At 30.8% G+C, this 25,774-nt stretch overlaps 3 protein-coding genes and 1 long non-coding RNA gene across 10 annotated transcripts; 2 read left to right on the plus strand and 2 right to left on the minus strand.

The window, feature by feature from the left end:
- The first annotated feature begins 119 nt into the window (after positions 1-119).
- Positions 120-2,961, plus strand: LOC103575918 (nucleotide exchange factor Sil1). The gene is made up of 5 exons (XM_008555923.3): positions 120-201; positions 286-846; positions 926-1,170; positions 1,241-1,491; positions 1,807-2,961. The coding sequence occupies exons 2-5, from the start codon at positions 726-728 to the stop codon at positions 2,564-2,566; spliced, it is 1,377 nt and encodes a 458-aa protein (XP_008554145.1). The 5' UTR covers positions 120-201; positions 286-725; the 3' UTR covers positions 2,567-2,961.
- A 231-nt stretch (positions 2,962-3,192) lies between these two features.
- Positions 3,193-11,203, minus strand: LOC103575917 (zinc transporter ZIP13). 3 transcript variants are annotated; one of them, XM_053741443.1, is made up of 6 exons: positions 10,976-11,203; positions 9,489-9,940; positions 8,934-9,407; positions 6,259-6,369; positions 4,299-5,078; positions 3,193-3,892 (listed from the first exon to the last, which is right to left on the minus strand). In XM_053741443.1, exons 3-6 carry the CDS (start codon positions 9,142-9,144, stop codon positions 3,717-3,719), a joined length of 1,278 nt encoding a protein of 425 aa, XP_053597418.1. In that variant the 5' UTR covers positions 9,145-9,407; positions 9,489-9,940; positions 10,976-11,203; the 3' UTR covers positions 3,193-3,716. The 3 variants fall into 3 exon arrangements, with proteins under 3 accessions (XP_053597418.1, XP_053597420.1, XP_008554144.1); XM_053741445.1 differs by having other exon boundaries at positions 8,934-9,410; XM_008555922.3 differs by having other exon boundaries at positions 8,934-9,940.
- Positions 10,102-25,333, plus strand: LOC103575936 (ral GTPase-activating protein subunit alpha-1). Of its 5 annotated transcripts, none has more exons than XM_053741442.1 (20): positions 10,102-10,119; positions 10,549-10,750; positions 11,619-12,212; positions 12,551-12,661; positions 12,759-12,776; positions 13,608-13,779; positions 13,850-14,750; positions 14,819-15,195; positions 15,296-15,515; positions 15,588-15,792; positions 15,860-15,991; positions 16,052-16,321; positions 16,409-16,698; positions 17,222-17,800; positions 18,273-18,383; positions 18,601-18,759; positions 18,837-20,467; positions 20,537-20,673; positions 20,763-20,867; positions 24,641-25,333. In XM_053741442.1, the coding sequence occupies exons 3-20, from the start codon at positions 12,107-12,109 to the stop codon at positions 24,805-24,807; spliced, it is 5,691 nt and encodes a 1,896-aa protein (XP_053597417.1). In that variant the 5' UTR covers positions 10,102-10,119; positions 10,549-10,750; positions 11,619-12,106; the 3' UTR covers positions 24,808-25,333. The 5 variants fall into 5 exon arrangements, with proteins under 5 accessions (XP_053597417.1, XP_053597414.1, XP_014299668.1 ...); XM_053741439.1 differs by having other exon boundaries at positions 20,733-20,867; positions 24,641-25,332; XM_014444182.2 differs by lacking the exon at positions 24,641-25,333 and having other exon boundaries at positions 20,749-20,856.
- On the minus strand, positions 17,533-22,362 carry LOC128668433 (uncharacterized). Its single transcript, XR_008404160.1, has 3 exons — positions 20,923-22,362; positions 17,729-17,785; positions 17,533-17,621 (listed from the first exon to the last, which is right to left on the minus strand). It is a non-coding gene; the product is annotated as an uncharacterized LOC128668433 (long non-coding RNA).
- Positions 25,334-25,774: the final 441 nt, after the last annotated feature.

Raw genomic sequence — 25,774 nt, forward strand, 5'->3', positions numbered from 1 at the left:
AAAAAATTATACAGAATATAGGTAAGGATGTGCTCCTTTTTGTAAAGGAAAAGCAACTTTTACTTTTCCCAATGATGGAAAACGTCGGGCGATTTGGGAAAAGACTATAAATGTAAATGTTCGGTCTTCGAAATCGAGATTATGTTCTAACCATTTCGCAAAGGATGTTAATTGTTGAAAAAAATGAAAGTTATTACACAGGTAAATAAATAGTTGTATTATCTTCTTTTAAATGTGCAACATTTCATGTGAGATATTTATTATTATTTGTATCCATATTTTTAGATAAGTTAAGAAATTATTTTCAACGTTAAATTTTTGCGCACCATCGAATGAGCTATAATGCTGCCCTCTGGACCTAGTTTGACAATAACGGAACCCCATTTTAAATTTAAAAACATTTTCTATAATTCCATGTATTGGTAAAATCAAACACTACCTAAACATCTTTTACGCAGTCATGCAACACACATAAAAATATATATATACATATATACAGTACTATGAAGAATGAAGAACCTATAAGTCACTCACACGTGGCGACTAAATAAAATATTTTTAAAATTAACATTTCACAAATTTAATACTAACTAACAATTAATGTTTCATTAATGGCCAATTTTAAATAATTTGAAAAGAGCGCTAAAAAAAAGTGACGATTTTATTTATTGTTATTATTGTTGTTACATTTAAGTTAGTAAGCAAAAAATTATTATAATTTAACAATGGAATATTTTCATATATTTATTTATTTATTATCAATTTCAATTGAGAATTTGTCAGTAAGTGGAGAAAAAAATGACAGTAAATTTGTTGCGACACATGAATGGCAAACTGTAAAAAAAGGTAACTGCTTTTAAATATCATTAGTATTCAAGATAATAATGTATTGAAAATTTGAAAATTGTATTTATTTATTTTACAGGCCAGCCAATACCAAGAGGCCTTCATGTGAGACATGATTTTCAAACAGGTGTAACAGAAGCTAAATTAGATGATGAAAAAAAAGACATTTCGCATCGTTCACTGGCACTTCATTCAGAAGCATCAGAAAGTGATGATAACTTTGTTAAAAATGATAATGAACGCAGTAAATTGAAAATATCTTTAGAGGAATTAAAAACGCGCCTGAAAAAAATTAAAATTGATGCTAACAATGACTTAAAACATGTAATACTTTATTTTTTATATTTTTAAATATTTTATGCTAATATAAATAATATCAATATTTTATTTTAAGACTGAAGATGTCAAAAAAAAATTCCGGAGTTATGAAGAATTAAAAGACGAACTGAAATCTGTTGACATGAATGTTACAACAGATTCAGAAATATTAATTGGTCTTTTTGAACGATTCAAAATTTATGATCGTTCATTAGCTAGTGGGACTCTACAGAGTAAAGAGGTTGAAGATATTTTACATATATTTAATGATCTTGAATATTTACTCCATCAAATAGATATTGCTCAATTATTTGCTGATATGGAAGGGTGAGTATTTGTTTTACAGTCGACTAGCCGTCATAAGTCTGGTTTATATGGAAAAAATAGATAGTACTGGTTATTGTTTTGCGCAATATACTAATTTAAAATCGAAAATAAACTAAAATCTGTTAAAATTTTGAACATCATGTTTTTCCGTGTAATGGGTTGTCTGGTATGAAACGTCTTATTAGTAGTTAAGTAGAGGCAGTTTGGACTCAGAAACTGCCGATTGAGAAGAAGAGACTTATGACGGATAGTCGACTGTATTATATTGTGTATTAGTAAGAATTAAAAAACTATAATGAGTATTAAAAATAACAGAATGTCAAAAATAATATCGCCATGTCTGAACACAACGAATGACGATTTAAAATTTGAAGCGTTGAGGGTTCTCGGTACTGCTGTTCAATTAAATCCAAAAGTCCAAGCAAGAGCTTTAAATAATGATCTGGTGCAAAAACTTTTGCATTTATTATCAGTAAACAACAAACAATTAGTGAGATCGAGATGTTTATTTGCGTTGGGTGCTTTAATAAGACAATTTCCATCAGCGCAAAAAGCATTTATTGATCATGGAGGATTAGAAATATTTGGTAAAATTTTAGAAAATGATCAATTACCGACACAATTTAGAGCGATTAAGCTAATTACTGACTTAGCAATAGAAAGAGAGTTTATAAATAAAACTGAAGACGAAGGACTTCGGTTGAGAAAAATTCGAGAATACAAAAAAACAGATTTTGAGCAAAAATTATTGTTGCATAATTACTGCAAATATTTATCGAGTATTGTAAAGAAAAATTTCCAACACGATATTTCTCTGGATTCCTCAACGGAAATGAATGAATTTTTAGAAGTAATACTTGAGAATATGATTATTTTAAGTCCTACATGTAAAGATGAGTTTCGTAATATCGAGCATGGGCTTTTTTCAACATTAAATGAAATTCTTAATTATTATAATAAAATAAAAGAAGGAAATTCTCAAGTTTGGCAAGAAAATGAAATGCTGGAAAATAATTTTCAGAAAATATTAAAATTTAAAAAGCTGATATTAGATAATTTTCACGATGAACTGTAATGTGATGAAATAAAATTTTAATAACATTTTTTTTTTTTTTAATTGTCTAATTATTAAATATATTAGATAAATAATAATTTTTCCAAGAGATTATAATACATTTTATTTACAAATCAATTTTACATAAATTTCATTGTAAACATTTTCATAATTTATTCTAATAATTACTTTCATTAAAAAAAAAAATTTAATTATGACTGAACTAATTTGTGAAAATAAACACTCGAACGTCATCTTTTTTCTTGAAAAAGTAACAGTTCAGCCCTATAATACTATAGATAAACCTGTTATCTTACTAACTTAAGTATATAGAAACAGCAAGTAAAAAAATGAATGCCAAATTTTGTATTATCACAAGAAAATAAAGAAATTTATTATTATTTTATATTCTTAAATCGAATTTGTTCGTTGAGTGCTAATCTTCTTATCCATCACTGGCTGTAAAGTTTATTAGTTATCATAAACTATACAAGGAATTAACAATATGAAGTAATTGATTAAGAAATTATAATGGAAAATATCACTTTTAATTCTTTTTAAAAGTTTTTTTTCGGAGATTTAATCCGTTGCTATAGAAAAAGATAAAAAAAAAAAAATATTTCAAAAATTGAAAGTTTCAAACTACATTTTGATAATTTCATTTCTTTACATTATTTACAATAAAGAAATATAAAAAGCAAAAAAAAAAATAATGAAAAAAAATTGTAGTCGACTACCCGTTATAAGCCATTTTCCTCCTATCATTAAATACTGAGTCCAAAAAGATTTTTCTACTTAGACTCTGAGGAGTTTCGTACCCGATACCTCGTTATAAGCCTCCGGTAAAATTGTCAAAATTATAAACTAATAATAGAAAAATTTAGTGGAGAGACTAAAATTCCAAGAAAAATTTTTCCTATGTCTCCTAGACCAGGCTTATGACGGGTAGTCGACTGCATTTAGAAACATGGCTTTGCCTGCGTAAGTTTTGTGAAAGAATTGAGTGTTGGAGAAAATGAATCAACAAGTACAAGACTTCGATAAAAAAATAGAGTATATCTCAGCTACTCGTTCCTAACCCACCGTCGTTTTAACTTTAAACATATTTGGGATAATACAAACTTTTGTAACCGAATATCGATTACTTTTCTTAATCTTTTTCCCTTATCTTTCAATCACAAATTATCGTCAATATTGCCATTATAGTAATACCACTAAGTAAAGCTCCTAATTGTTTCATAGACTCTTTTGGATTAGATTCTTTGAGCAATTCTGGTAAAATAGTTACTAATCCAATATGTAAAAATCCACCTGCGGTAAATGGCAAAATCCAACTGGTTCGTGACTCTGTAAAAAAATACAAACTTATAAAATTTTAATAAGTTATAAGGTACCCACGGGTAATAAGACCTGACAGAAATATTTTAAATAACCGCCTCCGCTAAAGGCTACTCTAGAAGAAGGGTCTTATAGAGATCTTACGACAAATTTATAGTCCCGATACCAAGTTCCCTGTCTTCTATATTTCATCATCCGTTATATGCTGTTGCGCAGAAGAAATTATAAAAAACAATCTAGTCTTCTGACTTTAAAAAAGTATTGTTGCTAAATTTAAGTGATGATTCATCTCTAATACCAATTTTATCAAGTATGGTTAAACTATTCCAGTTTGTTTAACCCGTAGGCCTTATTACCCGCCGTTACTTTTCACCAAAGATTTTTACGATAATATAATTTAATAAAATTATCTTACCAACTCCACTACCAGAACATAACACTGCAATAAGTGCTCCGAAAATTCCTCCAGTAGCAGTCATAAGTTGTGCTCGTGCCGCATCCCATCTATTGAACCCACTCTTCAGTAGAATAGCAAAATCACCAACTTCATGTGGTATTTCATGAATTAATATAGCAAATGTCGTAAGTGAACCGAGTCTAAAAGATACCAAAAAAGATCCACCTACTGCAAGGCCATGAGTAAAGTTATCAATACAATTGGCTAAAAGATTTAAATAACCGCTGATATGTTTCGGTTTTTCTTTTACCGGTTCATTTAAATTTGATAATTTATCCGGAATACTTCCGTTTGATGTCAAATTATTTGATACGTCTGTTTTCATCCCGCCGTTTTTAATAGAAGTCCTATTAAAAACTTTAGTCGGCTTTGCTGAATCATTTAATTCTTTTCTCTGCATTTCTCTGCACAATTCATTGTAATCATTTGACTTGTCATTTTTATTTGAATTGACGGAAACGAAATTAACGTCATAGTCTTTCTTTCCCGGAAGAGTAAATCCTAAATTTTTTGATAACTTTTGCTTCTCTTTTATCTGACCATTAACAGGCATAAAATTATTATTTTCAGTTTCGCTGTCACATTCTTGACTTTTAATTTTTACACAATCAATATCTTGATCATCGTCTGTTTCTTTGTCATCAGTTTCCATAAATAATTTTTCGGCGATAATGAAGACTAAGAAACCAATTAAAACCCACAGCCCACAAACCATCGACGGATGCCCATGAACTGTTTCTGTGAATAGTAAGGCAATAAGTTTGCAATAATATACTTTTATATATAACATAAATATTATAAATCTGATCTATTGATACAAGATAACCCGCAGATAAATAAATAAAAAATGTTACGTGAGTTTTCCTTGAAACTATTTAAAGTTAAATTTATCTACTTATAGATAATTAAGCATTTGATATATTATTTGCTTTTTATAAACTAATAAAAAAATAATTGATTAGAAGAAAAAGAAATTCGAAGAATTTCATGTATCGGGTCCCTATAGAATAGACTTAATATGCATTGTGTAAAGTGATGTCTATACAATTACGAAAATATAGTCTACATAATAGAACAGAATGTTGATGTCATTTAAAAATTTATGATTATAAATATATGTGATAACATGAAATCTCAACTAAATGACAATTCACTGCTGCTTTTGTAAATTTTCTAGTGATCGTAGCAAACAATCATATATAAGCATTAGTCATTCGGAAAATGTCGGGTGCAAAGTTCTAGTACTTTTCATTTTTTTTATTGTTCATATAAAAAAGTGCCATCCAGCCATACCGGAAATGGAAAAATATGTCTTATTTCAATCAGTTTAAAAATTTAATTTTATGGGAATTTTATAGAAAATCTAAATATTGGATTTTTAACTATAATACAGAAGTTTAATTTCAAATTTATTTCACATTATCATGTAAATAATAATTAATGAGTGTTAATTTTTTTTTAACCCTCGCTTATTAATAAAAATGATTTAATCCATGCTAAGTGTATACTAGTCAATTCAAATTGTTTTGAATAATTTTAAATAATCAGAGCTTCATTCGTCGCGCCATGGCGTTTCGCCGCCATGGATTTAATATTGCGGTGTTGCCAAGTATCATAACTATGATTTTTCAAAATTCAAACCACAAACTTACGACTAGACAACTGTAATTTTTTTTAGAATTTTTTTACTAAAATAAAAATTTTTTATTAAATAAAAATATCAAAGAAAGAGATGAATTAAATAAGCTGGTATTGAGTAGCTGGTAGTAACTGGCAACACTGCGCAGAAAATCTGAACAAATTAAACGCCCGTTTTCTAGTTTTCTCGCCTAAAAAAATTTTTTTGAGCCAAGGAATCGTTTTTTTCTTTGTGCTTATAATAGAGACTAAAATTTAAAATGTAAGTAATTAATCTTACTAGCATTTAATGACTTATTTTCCCAAGCTTCTGGAAGCAGATGGAGAAAGACATCTCCCAATAGGCCACCAACAGCAAAACTCAGAAGCATCTTCAATGTTTTAGCACCAGCTGTAATCCAATAAATATAAAATTAATTACTATGTTTAATTTTCAGTATACTATTAATAATCAATGAGCTAAAAAACTATATTAATAAATTTGGCGTAATTTATAAAATATTGCGTCATATATTTTTGCCGTGTTTAATTACAAGCAATTTATTTACTAATCTGTTGCGGTGTTAATTAAATATGACACTTTTTAATTATCTAGTCCGTATAAAGAAGTTAAGAGTCTATAAACTTTTTTTTTATTTTTTAAATAAAATAGTCTTTTATTGTAATAAAGCATACAATAGAGCAATGCATTATACTATTGATTTTAAAATCGATTGTCTACTAGTAAAACGATTCCTATTAAGTTTAATAAAAATAAACTTTAGTTGCATAGCATTATAAATAATTTGATTGTAATTAAAAATAAGAAATGATATATTTTTAATTCTTATCTTTTTTAAAAACATGTTTTAATTTATTTTAATAAAATAACAATAAATAAATTAAATACAATAAAAAATGACAAACAATTGTTAAATTTATCAAAGTGAACATTGGATTTATCACATAAAAATAATACAGTAATATAAAACTCATCTCTCTTTTACGTAGCAGAGCGGAAAAGATAGTACTCATCAGCACATGAACTGTCATTGTGCCAGCTAATTTTTTTCCTTTATATTATTTTTATTATTATTACGATATAAAACCGAGACAAAGCATCGTAGATTAAATGCATAGAGGTATATCGCGGACTGTATTTTTATTCTCTGTACTTTATATCGTACTATTAATGAATAATTAATATAATCATATGACTGACTTAATATTTATAAATTTAAAAATTATATCGCAACTAGAAAACAATTTTTTATCTAGACGTAGAAATATAAATTGATAGTACAGACATTTATCGCAATATGAGTTATCACAATCAAATATTTACATTTTTTAAAGTTATTTTTCTCAATTAATATTTTATACGGCATATTTTTTAATTATAAAAATAAATAAGGATGACATCCATGTCTTCCTATAAAGAGTGGCCTGTAACTTTTTCCTTGTTGGAAATAACTCAATGCAATGTCAATGTTTTTTATTCATGACAGTGTCCTCTAGGAGGAGGAATGCCCAAAAGTCCGGAAAAAAAATTATTTTTTGAATTTAGACCCATATGAAGATAAATGAGGATGACACTTTCCATGTCTTCTTACGAAGAATAGCCCGTAACTTTACTTTTGTTGGGAATAACCCATCACAATATTAACGTTTTTTGTTCATTATGATGTCCTCTAGTAGAAAAAGCCATAAAAAGTCCTGGGAATAATTTATTTTTGGAGTTGAGACCCATATTATGATAAATTAAGATGAATGAGGATAAATGAAGATGACTATCCATGAAGAGTAGCCCTTAACTTTGCTCCTGTTGGGAATACCCCATTACAATATCAACGTTTTTTGTTCATTATGATGTCCTCTAGTAGGAAAAGCCATAAAAAATCCTGGGAATAATTTATTTTTGGAGTTGAGACCCATATTAGGATAAATTAAGATGAATGAGGATAAATGAAGATGACTATCCATGAAGAGTAGCCCATAACTTTGGTCCTGTTAGGAATACCCCATTACAATATCAACGTTTTTTGTTCATTATGATGTCCTCTAGTAGGAAAAGCCATAAAAAGTCCTGAGAATAATTTATTTTTGGAGTTGACCCATATGAGGATGAATGAGGATAACTATTTACGAAGAGTAGCCCGTAACTTTTTCCATGTTGGGAATAACTCAACGTAATACTAACGTTTTTTGTTCATTACAATGTCCTCTAGTAGGAGGAATATAAAAAAGTCCGGGAAAAAATTATTTTTTGAATCTAGACCCATATGAGAATAAATGAGGATGATGGTGTCCATGTCTTCCTATAAAGAGTGGCCTGTATCTTTTTTCCATTGGGAATGATTCCACAAAATATTGGAATTTTTTAAATCAACACATTTCACTGTTACTTAAAAATTTTAAATCCATTTCCTATTTAACCCTTTAAAAGTGTTATTCAGTACAAAAATTGTAACTATCAATATTTATTGAGTGTTAATTTAAAATTAACACAAAATTTATGTTAAAAAGTTAATCGATAACCGCGGAAAAATTGTTAGAAAAATGAAAATAAAATCGATATTTTATAAATGTCAATTTAACTTAAAAATTTTTAAATTAAACACAAATTTAGTATTGAATTTTAATATAGTCTGTGTTAAAAAATAATACAAAGATTGTGTGGACCGTTTTTAACACGCAGTATGTTGACTTTATCACAATATCTTTCACTGTGTGATTTATATATATATATATATATATATATACATATTTATATGTGAATGCGAGTACTGACCTCGTACAAAGTACTCGTATACTTTTATTATCTTAAATAAACCAAATTAATTTAAATTAATTCATTAATGTAAACACCTAAAATATGAAGACACCAAAAATTTTAAATAATTGAACGCATAAATTTAAATCGACATAATTTATTCCGTAAAAATACTTAATAATAAACAAAATAAAAATACTTACGTCCATGTTTAAGATTAGTTCCCTCATCAATGGGAATAATGAACAGCGGGAAGACACCAGAAAGACCAACCATAGCACTTCCCAGTAAAGAAAATACCCAGGGTTGGTATTCAAAATAATCAGCGACATTATTCCAAGACCTCCAAATATCATTAGTGGCCATTTCATAAACAACATCCATGCTCGTTGAATTATTGTCGCATTCGATCATTATTATTTTTAAAAATAATAAATAATCTTCACATATATTACATATGCGTGCAAATATATCAACTAACTCTGTTCTATTTAATCTCAATTGAAGTCTTGTCAACTAGATGAATTTAAAAAATATAAAACAGTACTCTTATATTTTTTACTCGCAGAACAAACACTTTCTCCGTTTATAGATATCACAGATCATTAAATGTTTAAATAATTTAAATTACAAATTTACGTCCCTTGTATACAAAAGTTGTCGTCCTTGACACTGGCCTGCTTGCAATTATATTTAATCAATTATTTACAAACGTTATATTTTATAATTTATTAAAATATTAATTGTCTATCAATTACCAGCTATTAGATAATTTAAGTAGCGGTGATTTTTTTTTAAGTGTCAATTATTCGGCGACTACACTTACAGGCGACCGACTAGCCTACACTGAGGACTGAGTACGGTACGCAAAGTTAAAACATCGGTACAGTGATTGATGCTAAGACTCTTCTATTATTCCATTTTGCCTTTGATTAAACGATTGTGAAGATTCGAGTCTACTGACCGATTATTCAGTCAGATTTTTTATGGACACGGCTAATTGACATAAATAGACTTATTTATATATCACAAGTAATACAATAGCTTTTATTCAACGAGATGAAGACCAACCTTATGCACTTATTGGATGCACTAAAGCAAACTAATGAACAATATCATCACACTCATGTTTTTATATCCACGAACTGCAGTCACGGCGTAGCTGCGCGTAAATTGATGCGCGAATACAACTATGCGGTATGTGCAACTACTAGAAATAATATAAATAAATATATTAGTGAGAAAATGAATTTATATGCGCGGGGGAGAGGGGAGAGACACATTGAGAAATTAATGGAATTTAAAAATATGCATGCGATTTTAAATCAAAGATGAATTATTTTTCAGGAAAATATTTTTAAAAATGTTGAGGTTATCGACGGAGCATTGGTTCGTAATATTTAAATATTTTAAATGTTTTTTATTATATGTTATAGATTATATTATACATGCATTTTTTTGTATGATAAAGTCAGTCGGCGTCTAGTATTCGGATTTTTTAAAAATGAATTTCAATGAAAATTTTCAAATCGCACTTGGAATTTTTTAAATTTTGACATGAGATGTTTAAAAAAATTTTTTTTTTTTTTTTGGAAGTGATTTATTGAATAACTTCGAAAATTACATCTGCTCACTTCGGAATCATTTAATTTTAGATACGAATAATCATTCAAATTAAAATTTTTAAAATGCCGATTAAAAAATTCATTTTATCTCAATTTTAATATCTATAATTGTGGATGATAAAATATATTTTTATATCAATATCATGTCGATTATAATGATATTATTTTTATTTATTTATGATTATATTTATAGTCTTTGTAAATTGTGATATGATTACCAGTAGTTGGTATTTTCAACATGGCGATTATTGGCGCGACGAAATAACGGCATCATTACCCTGGTTACAATTACTGTATTCTATATACAAACAAAAGAATTGAAAAGCATTGGAATTATTGAAAAGAATTGAATTTCCATCATTTTTAATTATTTTCAATCAATATTTTTAAACGAGGTAAGTTGAGTTGATGGTAAAGATTTCAAATAATAGTTTCAAATGGGGTTCCGTTATTGTCAAACTAGGTCCAGGGGGCAGCATTATAGCTCATTCGATGGTGCGCAAAAATTTAACATTGAAAATAATTTCTTAACTTATCTAAAAATATGAATACAAATAATAATAAATATTTCACATGGAGTGTTGCACAGTTACGAGAAGATAATACAAATATTTATTTACCTGTGTAATAACTTTCATTTTTTTCAACAATTAACATCCTTTGCGAAATGGTTAGAACATAACCTCGATTTCGAAGACCGAAAATTTACATTTATAGTCTTTTCCCAAAAGGCCCGACGTTTTCCATCATTGGGAAAAGTGAAAGTTGCTTTTCCTTTACAAAAAGGAGCACATCCTTACCTATATTCTGTATAATTTTTTCATTTCTCTGATATCGAATATATATGATGATTATGCGACACTAGTAGCAACTCCAAAACACATATTTAACTGACAAATATACTGTACATTTATTATGATCTGCCATTTATATTATTTGTCGAAAACATCATATAATTGATTGTAAATTTGAAAATTTCTTGGAGTTTTTTTTTCCTAACTCTAGAACAAATTTTTTGTCTTTTTAAATTTGACATTTAAAAATGTGCGCTCGACTAAATTCGCTATTATGCTGCTCTCAAGCGGAGGACTTTGGCAAAACGGAACCCCATTGTCAATTTTAAAAACTTTAAAATTAGCGAATAACATTTAAAAAATGCGCATCATAAAATTTAAAAATCAGAATGTCTTTTTTTTTTATTTTTATATTTTCAATTTTTCAAATCGTTTGTTTGTAATTTTAAATTTGAATATAATTTTTTAGGTTAACATTCTGCGGCAGACTTCAACTGGATAGAGTTTTATTTTTAGTAAAGTCGTTCATGACTGAGTTGCAGCGGAACAAAAAACATCGATATGCGATTAATCGATTCTTTTAACCCATCTCTACGTCTCAGTCCATACTATATTTGACATCGATGGCAGTTTTGTGTTGATTTTCATTTTTCATCGTTTTGCTGAAACTTAAAACTGTTCTGTTTACAAATTCAGCAACAGTCGAAAAAAAGTCGTAATTTGCTTTTTTACTGATCTGATTATAAAAATGTTTTCGCAAAATGGCTGTTATTATGTACACCTGCTCGAATATATACTGTTTAGTTAAGTGTAACCTTTTTTTTAAAAAAAATAATTTGTATTAAAAATTATTGACAAGACGTTTGTGGCAAAGGACACTAACTCATGGGATGAATATTTTCCAAGGATTAAATAAAAATATATTTCGTAGCAGCCGCTGGCGGCACGAATTTAAATATGTTCAGCAAAAAATTGCACGTAGACGTCAAAAAGTCGACGTTGAAAATTCAGGATGTGAAAAAGGATAGTGCTACAAGATTCAAACACTTGAAAATTGTATTAGGTGAGACTCAATTACAGAACAATTATTACATTTTTTAAATTATAATTAAGATTTAAAATTAATTGCAAAACCAGTCTCAGCTTTCCTGGAATTTTTTAAAAGATTTTTGTTATTTCACTCCACGGTGAAGTATTAGACCAATTAAATTCTACGAACATGACTATCAATTTTAGATAAAAGAAATGTCACTAATCTTTGTAATTGTATCGAATTTTTATTCATCAATTTTTTACTAATGATTTTGTTTAAATATTAAAAAAAAAGACAATAGCAAGTAGAAGAGAATTGAGAATTCAAAAGAAAAAAAAATAAGTTCTAATTGTATGTTGATATTTCAGAAAATTTTGATACTGATGAAGCAAAAGGATTTTTCGAAGGAAATTTCAGTCATGTTTATTTCATTCTACATGATTGTTTTGTGACAGCAGAAGCCAATTTACGACAAAGAGGTAAGATTTTTTTCATTATTACTTATAGTTTTTAATGATATTCTACAGTATGTTAACTATAATTATTAACTTATTTCTTGCTGCTTACTTTACACAGAACTATCTTTTCATCTTGGTAAGCAAAAATAAGAATGATTGAATTATTAAATATATTCCTTAGTAGCATTGTTTTAAGGCTGGGCTCACCTGTCGAAATTTCGAATTTTAGATTTATAATTACGTTCTAAATATATGTGGGACTGGAATGATGGGAATCTTCCGAGGAAATTCGTCTTTTGCTTTTCGTTGAAGCTAAGAAAATCACTATTGATAATTAATTAATAAATAATTATAAATCTTAAATTCAAAATTTTGTTAGCTGCTAGTTTCTTACGGAAGATTCAAACAAGACTTGAAGATGGATTTCCTATTTGCCAAAGATTTCATCAAATCTTGCTTAAGATTCTTCTTAAAGACTTACGGAAATCTGTAGAAACAGTCTGCAGCAATTCTTCAGCAACGTTAGAGTTGCTGCAGAATTGCTTAAGATACTGGGTTTCTTTGTCTCCAAGTGACTCGAAGCTCAAACGCAGTACCTTAAACAAACCCAATGGCCTTCATTTAAATTTAAACTTCTCTGATTTAATAATATCACTCGATAAAACTATATCGAACATTAAGTGGGCGCCACTGAATTTACTATACTAATGCTGAATAGACGACTCGCGAAATAACGAAGAAGGCAGCCATGTCCTGGTATCTTGAGCAAATCTGCAGCAAATCAAATAGTTCTTCAGCAAGTTGTACTACAGATTTACTTAACGTATCTTCTGGAAGTGTCTTGCTGAAGACTGAAGATTTATGCAACTTCCTTAAGAATGCTACTAGGGTTATTCAAATTATCGAATCTGTAACAACTAACTCTACTTGATTCATAAACAATTGAATTTTAAATTGATACTTTCAGTACACAAAGCTCACAGAGAAGAATTAGAGCAAGTTCTCCTATTGTTAGAAAAAATACTGATTTTACTACCAGAATTATTAAACCGAAGATGGCAATGCCACAGCTTAGCTAGAATTTTACATAAACTATTGCACCCTGGCAATAGTTGGAAGCTCAGGCGACAGGCGTTAAGGTTAAACACAATGTTATAAAAATATTTATTTATTCAAGTATGTATGACTTTATTTATTTCAAATGTATAGGTTTTTCATATTATGGTATCAAGCTTTGGGAGATAATGCTCCGGATCACATTCACCAAATGTTTGCATGTCTAGTTCCTAATTTTTCATCTCATCTGCTATTCCGACATCCAGAGCACCGAAAAAATAAAATACACTCCGGTATTACAGAGGAACATGAAAAACGCGAGTTTTTCGAAATTCAACATCCGTCTGCTGTTTTTCATTGCAATACACAACAAGGACCGGTCACACAACCCAACGGTACTCCCATTCTGCCTGTCCAGAGTGGAGAAAAACCCCTGGACAATGAGACTGTTAGATTTTTCGAAGCTCTACTGGAATTTATGGTGACCCAAGTTGTGAAACTTGAATGGCGAGATAAACATACACGACAGCACAAATGTTTTCAGTTTCTCTTAGAACGTTTCAAAGCCACATACTTACGACAAGTCTGTCCTGGGTTCAATGACAATTTTTCACTGTACAAGCCAAGCTTAGAACTTCCGACAATGCGACAGCCATCAAGTCAGAATGAAAACAATTATACTTTATGCAAAGTCGCCCTGATCAAATGGCTGGCTAATTTCACCCACATTTCAAAAAAAGACAGACCCTTTTCAAATCAATCTAATTCTGTTACTTCAACTGAAGACAACACTGAAATTGACGGAAGACGTGTCTCCGTTAGTCAGAGTACTGATTCAAATTCTTGGTCGTCCGAAATACCATTGTCTCAGCAAGATAATCATACACATGATAGTCAAATTGCTGTGATGTTAGTGCGAGACGTACTGTACGGAAGTCGCGAAAATGTTAATTTCGTACATGAAATTTATCGACAAGCATTTCTATTAGACTTTACTCACGCTGGCGCTATTAGAAAAGCGATTGCTGTTTACAAGGACTGGATTCAAATGAATGTAAGTCAATAAATAAATTTTTATCAATTGTACGTAAACTTCACTGATTTTATATGCCATGGTTTTAGGAAATCCCGCCTTTCATGCTTGAACCATTAGATAATCTCAAAGACCGAGAGAATGAAGATTCTAAGGCCAATAGTTTAGTAGAGAACGAGAATGACAAAAGTCCCTCTGATAGTTATCGTCTTACTCGTTTGAGAAATGACTCATATTTGGGAGCGATTCATCGTGAAAATTTATTCGTGAGGGCTGGCTTACAAAACGTACTTCAACTATTTATAACCCAAGCTTCTAATGTATTTTTCTTAGAGAACGTTAGTGGAAATGCTTCAGCAGCCCTGCTCGAAGAACAAATTGATAGTTGCAAAAGAGTTCTGAATGTCTATCGATATGTCGTTATGCATGCACGATTGGAACCAGCAACTTGGGATCAGTTACTTCGGTAAGTAAAATAATATTATAGATAAATTTGAAGTTTGCACTTTTGGATTTCCCAGCATCTTTTTTTTCAATGTAGACAATGATATAAATAAATTTTTCAGAGTTTTATTACAAATAACATCATTAGTATTAGGAGAAAAGTCACGTCGTAAATCTCATGATAGTATTGGCGGGAAACTTGCACCTGCAATATTTCAAACACTTATTGTTACATGGATAAAGGCAAATTTGAACGTTGTCATACACAGTCAACTTTGGGATCAATTTCTCGAGGTCTTGACCTCACTCACTAAATGGAAAGAATTAATTCGTGAATGGGCTGTAAGTTTTCATTTGTACTTTAAATGACCGAAAAATATTTTCGTCGATTTGAAAGAAGTTTACTCGTTTTAGAAAACACTGGACACATTAACAAGAGTACTAGCGCGGCATGTTTATAATCTGGATCTTAATGACTTGCCTTTAGAAAGAATCAGTGAACAAAAATCAAAGAAACGTCGCGGTGTAGGATGTCGTGCATCAGCAAGTAGTGTTCAATCACCTCGAAGATGTAGCATTGACCGCGAAACAGACCCATCTTACAAAGAAAACATTCCTGGTATTGATTGTAATAATGCTTAACTTCATAACAAATATTTGAAACTGATCGATGTTTAATATTTTAGACAATTTATCCAGAGAATTTAGAAAATGTAGACCGCTTCCGCGAAGTTCGAGTGACAACAATATATGCAGTTTAAAAAATCGAGCCAAGTCATCAAAAAGTCATATAGATGTAGTTCAATTTGAAATATCAGGTAAATTAATAAATAGGAATTTGAATTTGGAGATACAGTTTTCAATCCTAATTATTTTAGGACATACACGACCGCATGTAGTGTTGCCATTATCAGTCGAAAAGGATATGATTAAATTAATGTCATCAAATACTACTATGAATGATCATGAGAAAATAATCGGAAATACGAGAAAGACATTGATAGGAAGAAGAACAAAGTCGTTAGACAGTGTCGTAGTAACTGATTGTGAACCAATAACTCGGTGTCCTTCACCAACACCAAGTAGTGGCGTCGATAGCAACAAGGACAGTCCTATTCAAATTGAAAATATTGATGGAAACAGTATTGGTATGCAACGATTACACAAAATCCATAATTACACTCTATATTTTTATACAATTTCTAAATTATATACGACCTTTATAACTTTTTTAGACACAAACGACGTATCGGAAAAGAGATCAGTTATGGCTGGTGGCGGAGTACGTGGATGGTTACCAGATGTTGCGGTCGTATTGTGGAGACGCATGTTATCAGCTCTTGGAGATGTTAATAATATCCAAGATCCAGTTTTGCATGGCCAAGTTATGGACTACTTTATACAGCTTACTTATACTTTGATAAAAATTCGTTTGAATCAAGGCGTGTCAAGTGATTATCAGGCTACTTTACCTGCTCCAGAACTTATACCTCCTTTAACGGTCATTTCACCATGGTGTTTTAAGGTAAAAAAATTTATAACATCAACACTACCCTAGTAGCATTTTTAAGGGTCTTCTGTAAATCTGCATCATCAGTCTTGAATAAGTAAGACAAGATACTTCCGTAAGATCCATTAGCTCAGAATTGTTTATGATATCAAGACGTGGCCCTCTTCGTTACTTCGTGAGTCTATTCAGCATTAGTATAATAAATTCAGTGGCGCCCACTTAATGTTCAATATTCGTTAAAACTTGCTGCAGTTTCTACAGATTTTCGTAAGTCTTTAAGATGAATCTTAAGCAAGACGATGAAATCTTTGACAAGTATACTTATGAAATCTATCTTCTTTAAATCTTCCGTAAGAAATTTGCTGAAGGAAATTGTCTAGGAACTTACTTAAAACAATGCTACTAGGGTACTATCAATGCGTGTGCTAAAGCGTGCATTTATATTATGATTTTGAGTTACATATTTATCAACAATCAATTACATTATTATTTATATGATAAAAAATTAATGGGTATAAATTATAGATCTTTTTTCTAGGCTATTCAATTACCAGCATCTTATGAAGTTGGAAAGCTTGCTGCTTATCGTTTGATTTGTGTTCTTACTACTCAACCTTTAGACATTAATTTACCTAAAGCACATTTAACATTATTTTATCGTGCCCTTCACTTTGGAATTATGAGCAATGACATCAAAGTTATTCATGTTATTATAAAATATACTGGCCCGAGATTATTTAGTCTTAACTTACCCGGATCTAGTCTCCTGATTATGGACTATATCCATGCAGCGAACATGATATTAGAAAATCAGGATATCGATGCTCCAAGAACAGAAGCAGTATCTATTTTAGGATCATTATTATCTCTACCGATTGTGCTTGAAAAGTTGCCAGTTCTCAAAGAGAATGGATCAGATATTGAAACATCAACTTGTCCTGAAGCAAATCAACTTATTTTAGAAATTTTGCTTCGGAATTGTAGACGAGAACCAACTGGTATCGCCCGTTGTATTGCTCTTTCAAGCATTGCAATGTTTGCTTACAGAGAGTTGTGTCTTCAATCACAGCATCCACGAGTTCCTGAAGCGATATCAGTACTTCTACAAAGTTTAAAAGTAATTTTTGTTTATTATTTTCTCTAGAATATTATTAAATTTCTTATAAAATGTATCTACTTATAGGGTAAGAGACCCAGTACCCGATAAGGGAACTAGGGCCCGATCACTTCATGTATTTATATGTCTATATTTATTAGAATTTACTAAATATAGATATGCAAGTACATGAATGATCGAATACTGGTTCTCTGATCGGGTACCGAGTCTCTTACCTTATACGGAAAAAATTGGTGATACTAGAATCATACCATAGCGGATATGAAAATATCACACCTATGAAACAAGTCTAAAACCACGTGATACAAACTTTGTACCATACTTCGCGCATGCGCGAATAAACCGTCAATTTAAATAGTGATGATTAGGTTGTTCTGGATTTTTATTTTCAGTTTGTTCTCATAAATGATATCTTATTTCTTACTTTAATAGCTTACATAAAAATGATTATATTTTAAAAATGTTTATATAGGCAACACATCCATCAGTGGTTCAAACAGCTTGTGATTCTCTTGGTCTGCTTTGTAACAAGTCAGACGTTCTTTTACAGCTTTATCCAAAAGTACCATGTAAAATAATTCAGGTAAACTCATACTTTTAATAATTAACCGTCAATCGCATCGTTTTTCCATCCTTCGTCACTCGCGTGAACGCTACAGCGTATACTTAAAAATTTATTTATTGTCAAAATTATGGGGAATCAAAAAAAGGTGATGTCGCGCTCATTGAACGAGTGACGAAGAGTTAAATAATCAACAAACATACATGTATATAACCGGAAATAAAATTTTTATATTTAGGTCCTCTCAGAAACTTTAGATACTTTAAGTGCACGTGAACGTCGAAGTTCTTTAATTACATCTATGCTTTTTTGTTTGAGTGAATGGGCAATGCATTTAGGTATCGTCATATTAACCACCACTTTTCAAGGAAAATCCTTATTATTGACACTTTTTACAGTACGTATACTTCTAAACTAGTGAAAAAATTCAAAAAAAAAAAAAAAACATTCCTTTTATATTCCACTTATTGCCAGGTTTTAGATAATATCATTCACAATAAGTCTGATAAAACAATACAGGATCAACATAAACATAACAGACATAAGCATGACGAGAAAGATGATTTTAATCCCAATATTATAGTTGATAACTTTGGAGAAGAAAGTAACGTTAATAAATATTTCCGACCAACAAATATCCAAACTATTCAATTAGCTGCTAGGATGGTAGTAATGCATTTAGTCAACCATTTAGGACACTTTCCAATGGGAATCGGTGCAGCTCGTTTATCATCCACGATAGTTGAATTAGATGATGTTCCAGGTATTGACAGTGATGAGCTTTCTTCGGCTGTTTTTCACGCGCCAAATATCCAACTGTTGATGCTCTCGAATTCTATCATCATGTCATTTGTGGAACTGACAGCACTGAACTCATCTGACGTAGCACTAGATTTTGTTACGGCGCCATCAATAGTCAGAGTTTTATTACGGGACTTAGCTGGTAAAGCAGCTTGGGACAGTTCTATTTTGTATAACGAACTTTGTGTTAGCAAGGATACAGACTTTAGCGAGCCAATGAAAAACATTGGATGGCTGTCTTTGCATTGTGAAGAAAACCAAGATAATTCAGTGGATGTTTTGTATCCTTTTCAATCTATTCCACCCCATGTTATAAGACATCGTGAACCAAACATCCTTCCAACTTTTGCAAACGCTGCAAGTGACATGGATAATCTAGATGATCTTCTTTGCTACATTGGACATACGAGTCCTGAAGTACTGACTAATCCAGAAATAGCTCTGAACTCTCCAGCGAACCCACCACCGATTCATTGCATGGAAAATGAAACCATGGCAACAATTTTGAATCAACGTAATACCGCTCGAGAATACGTTCCGAACTGTAGTCAGCACATCAGTGCACCTGATGTTATCATCAACCCAACATCGCCTATAGCATCGGCTCCATTCCATCACAGTAGACTCTTTTTCTCGCACTTAGGTCTCTCTGGGTGGGAACAACGGCAAAAGCTTCATCTTCTCGCTAAAAACGAAAAGCTTCTGCGTGAGCTTCGTAACTTAGACGGACAGCGTTCGCGAGAGACCCATAAAATGGCTGTGATTTATGTAGGCCCTGGCCAAGAAGACAAAAATTCTATTCTCGGTAACGTTATCGGTAGCAAAGAGTACGAAAATTTCGTTGCTAGATTAGCGTGGGAAGTAGAGTTAGAAACGCACACCGGATTTCTCGGTGGTCTAACACCTGGCAAAGCATCCGGTGCCACTGCGCCCTACTTCGCGACGTCTTTTTCGGAAATTTTGTTTCACGTTGCAACTCGGATGCCATTAGATAGTCCAGAAAGTCTTTTACAGAAAACACGTCATCTTGGCAATGACGAAATCCACATTGTTTGGTCAGAGCATTGGCGCGACTACCGCCGAGATATTATACCTACTGAATTTTGCGATGTTTTAATTGCAATCTACCCATTGCCAAATAAGTTGTACAGAATCCAAATATCCCGTAAATCGGAAATTCCGTTTTTCGGACCGCTGTTTGATGAATGTATAGTAGAAGACCAAGTACTTCCAGGGCTTGTAAGAATTACTGCCTTAGCAGCTAGTCGAGCTAAAAGATCTACGTTGTCGTTGTATCAACACTAGTAAGTTATTTCTTAAATTTTCTAGTAAGCGTGAGTCGAATTCACACTTACTTGAAACTTTGATTACAGCTATGAAGAACGCGCTCGCTCAATTGATGTTGTAATGAGAAACTACAAAGAATCAACAACATTTGAGGAATTCGCTACTAATATTTATTCTCCTGTTCCCCCGAAAAATTCTTTCAGCGGCGTTTCATCAGTAACAGGTTAGTTTATTGAATTTAGTTTTTTCAGTGAGTAGTTGCCATAATTTGTGATTCTTCAGACTCCATTACTACCAGTGTACAATCTATAGCATCTTCAAACCTCGCAGCTGCGCTTCTGGACTCCCACCAGGGATGCTCTAATGTTCTTCGCGGCAATACTGCATTTAGCGGTATAGATGTTCGCATGAATAGAGGTGACTAATTATGATCATTAATTTCTATCTTTGTAAAAAAGTTAGTAATAGTTACTTGACTGTTTTAGTTTTTACGACGATATGTAAATATATTTTAACAAAAATTTTAACAGTAGTTTTTTATACTACCCTAGTAGCTTTCTTAAGGAAGTCTTACATAAATCTGTATCTTGTCTTCAGCAAATCTGCATTCAGTCTTAAATAAATCTGAGGCAAAATACTTCCATAAGATACGTAAAGTAAATCTGTAGTCATGCTTACGAACTATTAGCTCACTTGCTGCAAAATTGCTTAAGAAACCAGGACATAGCTGCTCTCTTTGTTACTTCGTGAGTCATCTAGTCAGCATTAGTATAGTAAATTTAGTGGCGCCCACTTCGATCTATTTGAGAAAGCCCATAAGTCAAGAAAACAAAATTTTTCAGGAAACACAAGAAAAATTTTTCTGGACAAAACTTGCCATTGAAATAATAAATAAATAATTGAAGAGAATAATGTTAGCGTCTAAAAAATATTCAAACAAAAAAAATTCAATTTTTTAATTGAAACTACTTAAAAAAATTATTTAAAGTTGATTGACTTATGGGGTTTCTCAACCAAACGGAAGAAAAAGTTATAAAATCATTGTTTTTTTTTATTTTTTCCACTCAAATAATTTATTAGACTGATAAAATGAAGTATATAATATGCACTTAAACTCTGAAACTCAGAAATTATAAAATTAATAATTAATTTAAGTATTTTAATTAGTCATATTATTTTTTTTCCAAAAAAAGCGCGAATTTTAAATAAAAAAGAAAAAATTATTTCTATAAAACTAAAACTGCATGTTTATTTGAAAAACTCCATAAGTCATTGACTTATGGGGTTTCTCAATAAAATAAAATTTCTGTCACCCCGTTGATTGTTTTTTAAACACTGATTTGATGGATATTTTTATTAATTTCTATGGGGACATCCAAAGAACCCAAAAATGCAAAAAACCCAATTTCGAAAAAACATGACTTATGGGGTTTCTCAAATAAACGATTCACTTAGTGTTTGATGTAATTTTATCAAGTAATACCATTGTTAACTTATAGCATTGTAAATTTGAATGATCACTGGGTTCGCTAAAGGAACTGCGTTCGAGCTTGGAGATGTAAAACCCCTATTAAGCAATTCTGCAGCAGCTCTGGCTAAACATTGTTATACATTACATATATTATTCAAGAATTGCTGCAGTTCCTACAGATTTTCGTAAGTCTTCAAGCAAAATCTTAAGCAAGACTTGATCTATGAAAGTATACTTGAAATGAAATCCATCTTCTTGTTTAAATCTTCATGAGAAACTTACTGAAGCACTTCGTCAAGTAACTTGCTTAAGACAATGCTACTAGGGTTATGTATGCATAAGTATCAGAAATTTAAAGATTTTTTAAGACAATTTAAGGCCATTCTCCAAGGGTGCCCCTCCACCTTTTTCCAAAAAATGTGGCGCCGCCTGGTGACCGGCAGCCGCACTAAAAAAGTACTACAGCTGAAAAACTTTATAATTAAATTAGAATTATTTAGAATAAGCAGATGCAAAAAATATAAATTTTATAATGAATAAAAAAATTAAGATTATTTTTTAAAATCATTAATTAGTTTATGAAAAATTTAAAACCTGAGATTGGAAAATGATATTTTCATTGACCTTGAACTGTCAATATCATATTTATTTTATATGAGTAATTAAAAAATAATTTTAATATTTATCTAAAAACGGCGAACGTACAAGTAATTTTAAAGACACGTAGAATATTAAAAAAATTACTTACAGTAATTATAAATACCCAGTTGAGCGTAGTTTCTTTAATATAATTCAGCATTATATTTGCTATTTAGTAATTTTTTATTTTGACAGATGTAAACATCAAGTCTGTACTATTTTGTGGGCGCGTGCAGGGCGATCAAATATAGTAGTGGGAAAAATTAAATTTTTAAAAAATTCATTTCTTTCAGAAAAAGTAATAATAAAATTTTATTTTGCACGCCGCGAACGCGAAACGGAGAGGTTGTGCTTTAGAACGGACTTGTCAAGGTCACGCGATTTTTTTATTTATTGGTATCAATTAATTGAATTTCGCATCATTAAAAAAGTATTAAAAGAAGATATGTACCGTGATTGTTTAATAATGGAATATTAATTTGACAAATCATAATTGATATTAATATTAAATTTCGTTCGAACCCTTATGTGAAAATTTAAAAATAAAATAGATAAATAAACATTTTAATTTGTGAAAGTTCTGATCGTAAGAAATTATTGAAGATCAAAACCTTTCACATAAATTTTTCACTTATCATGACGCAACTTAAAAAAAATTTTGGCATACTTAGTTTTCAGACATTGATAATATTATATACCTGTACCCTCACGGTTTTGATTCACCCTGGAAACGCCCCGGAAACACGATGGAATCGCGGTGGATCCACGGCGGTTACACGGTGAACTTTTTGTCATTTTATCACCGTAATTCCACGTACACAACGTAATCACCGTGGATACACTGTGGAATATCGGTGAATACACCGTGGAATCAGCGTGGGTACACAGTGTTACCATCATGGAAAAACCATGTAACCATCATGTATACACGGTGATAAAATGGCAAGAACCACCCTGTAACCACCCTGGATCCACCGTGATTCCACTCCTAGGGTGTATCCAGGCTGATTTAAAACCGTCAGGGTAGCTAAAAATCAGTTAGATATGTCTATTCTTTGTAAATAGGTACACTAAAGCCCTTAAAATTCTAATAATGGTCTAAATCCGGCCAAAAGTAGCTGAAAATCAGCTAGATTTGTCTATTCTTTGTGAATAGGTACACTTAAGCCCTCAAAATTCTAATGATAGTCTAAATCCGGCTAAACGTAGGTACAAATCAGCTAGATTTGTCTATTTATTGTGTATAGGTACACTTAAGCCCTCAAAATTCTAATAACGTGCCCCAAGTCTGTATTGAGTCTATATTTTCTATGGAAGCTTCAAAAACGGCTGCTGAAATAACGCTGGCCCATAAATATGAAAGAAAATGATTATTCTTCTTAATATCGAGCCCCAAGTCTGTATTGAGTCTGTATTTTCTAAGGAAGCTTCAAAAAAGGCTGCTGAAATAACGCTGGCCCATAAATATGAAAGGAAATGATTATTCTTCCGAATATCGAGCCCCAAGTCTGTATTGAGTCTGTATTGAGTCTGTATTTTCTATGGAAGCTTCAAAAAGAAACTACGCTCAACTGGGTATTTATAATTACTGTAAGTAATTTTTTTAATATTCTACGTGTCTTTAAAATTACTTGTACGTTCGCCTTTTTTAGATAAATATTAAAATTATTTTTTAATTATTTATATAAAATAAATATGATATTGACAGTTCAAGGTCAATGAAAATATTATTTTCCAATCTCAGGTTTTAAATTTTTCATAAACTAACTAATGATTTTAAAAAATAATCTTAATTTTTTTATTCATTATAAAATTTATATTTTTTGCATCTGCTTATTCTAAATAATTTTAATTTAATTATAAAGTTTTTCAGCTCTAGTACTTTTTTAATGCGGCTGCCGGTCACCAGGCGGCGCGACATTTTTTGGAAAAAGGTGGGGGGCACCCTTGGAGAATGGCCTTAAAATCCCTCTGACAATGATCAGATTATATTTACTTCATATTATTACTACTAATTTTTTCGAGTTATTTAAACATCATCTTTACTATTAGACTCTTTAAACACATACTTCTGTTTTAGCTTCTGATGGTAGCAAAGTTCTACAAGACAGCCCAGCTCTTCACGGCATTTCACCTAGACCATTGAAAAAAATGTCTTTCAAATCAAGTCCAAAGCCAAGAAACAGTAACCAACATTTAACTCCACCAGACAGTCCAAATATGAGTAAATTTAAAATCTCAAATTAATCGTAATTTGTCATCTTAGACTAGTTCATAGATTAAAAATGGACAATTTATTACTTTTTAAAATTTAAATCAGCTAGATAAAGGATTGCTTTTTTATAAAGAGTCATGAAATAATTAAAATTAATTATTGGCCTCGAAGTTTCATATGTTCCGTCCTTAGATTTACTTTTTTTTGTATTAACATTTCAATTGTATTTTATAATGATAAGTTAGCAATAGGACTACAGTTTCGCTGTTTTATTTAGCAATAACCATAATATATTTTACTACAATACAGTTTGTTAATTCGATTTTATTTTTTAATTTATAATAGCTGTAAAAAATATTTAAGAATTTTTATTAATGCTTTTTAACCCTTTGTCATTCGTATGAGAGCACGCCGCCGAATTAAACCGAGCGCGGCGCTGCCGAGTCTCCGATGTCACACATAAATGAAAAAAATAACTACTTTTGTTAAAAGATTCAAATTTTTATTTATTTAAAATTACAAAGTACTTTTTTATAATGAAATCAACCCTGGTATATTTGAATTTTAAATTTCCCTCGTCTTTTCAAAATTATAAATAGGTCTGTGTATTTTTTTATACCGGATAAGAAAAATTAAATTTAACTGACACAAAATGTAAAGTGTCTTATTAAATTTTTATTGAAAAGCTGTATTAATATTTTTGTGAAAATTATGCATCCAAAATTTAAATGCGCATTCACACTCGTATAAAACTGCGCGCAATTTTTCAAAAAAATTTTTTTTAACTGTTTTAAAAAAATTCAAAAATTAGCAGACGTCGGCTAACTTCAGTAATCTGTTCGATGCATACTTGACGCGAGATACTACCGTGTATCTTTTGTATATGAAGTTTTATAAAATTATTTTTTCATGGAAATTTTTTGAATTAATTTCAGAACGGCTGTATTATGTCTCGGAGTTAAAAAATTGACATTAAAAAGAAAAAAGTAGGAACTTTTA

The sequence above is a fragment of the Microplitis demolitor genome, chromosome 8, assembly GCF_026212275.2.
Source record: "Microplitis demolitor isolate Queensland-Clemson2020A chromosome 8, iyMicDemo2.1a, whole genome shotgun sequence".
NCBI classification, from domain to species: domain Eukaryota; kingdom Metazoa; phylum Arthropoda; class Insecta; order Hymenoptera; family Braconidae; genus Microplitis; species Microplitis demolitor.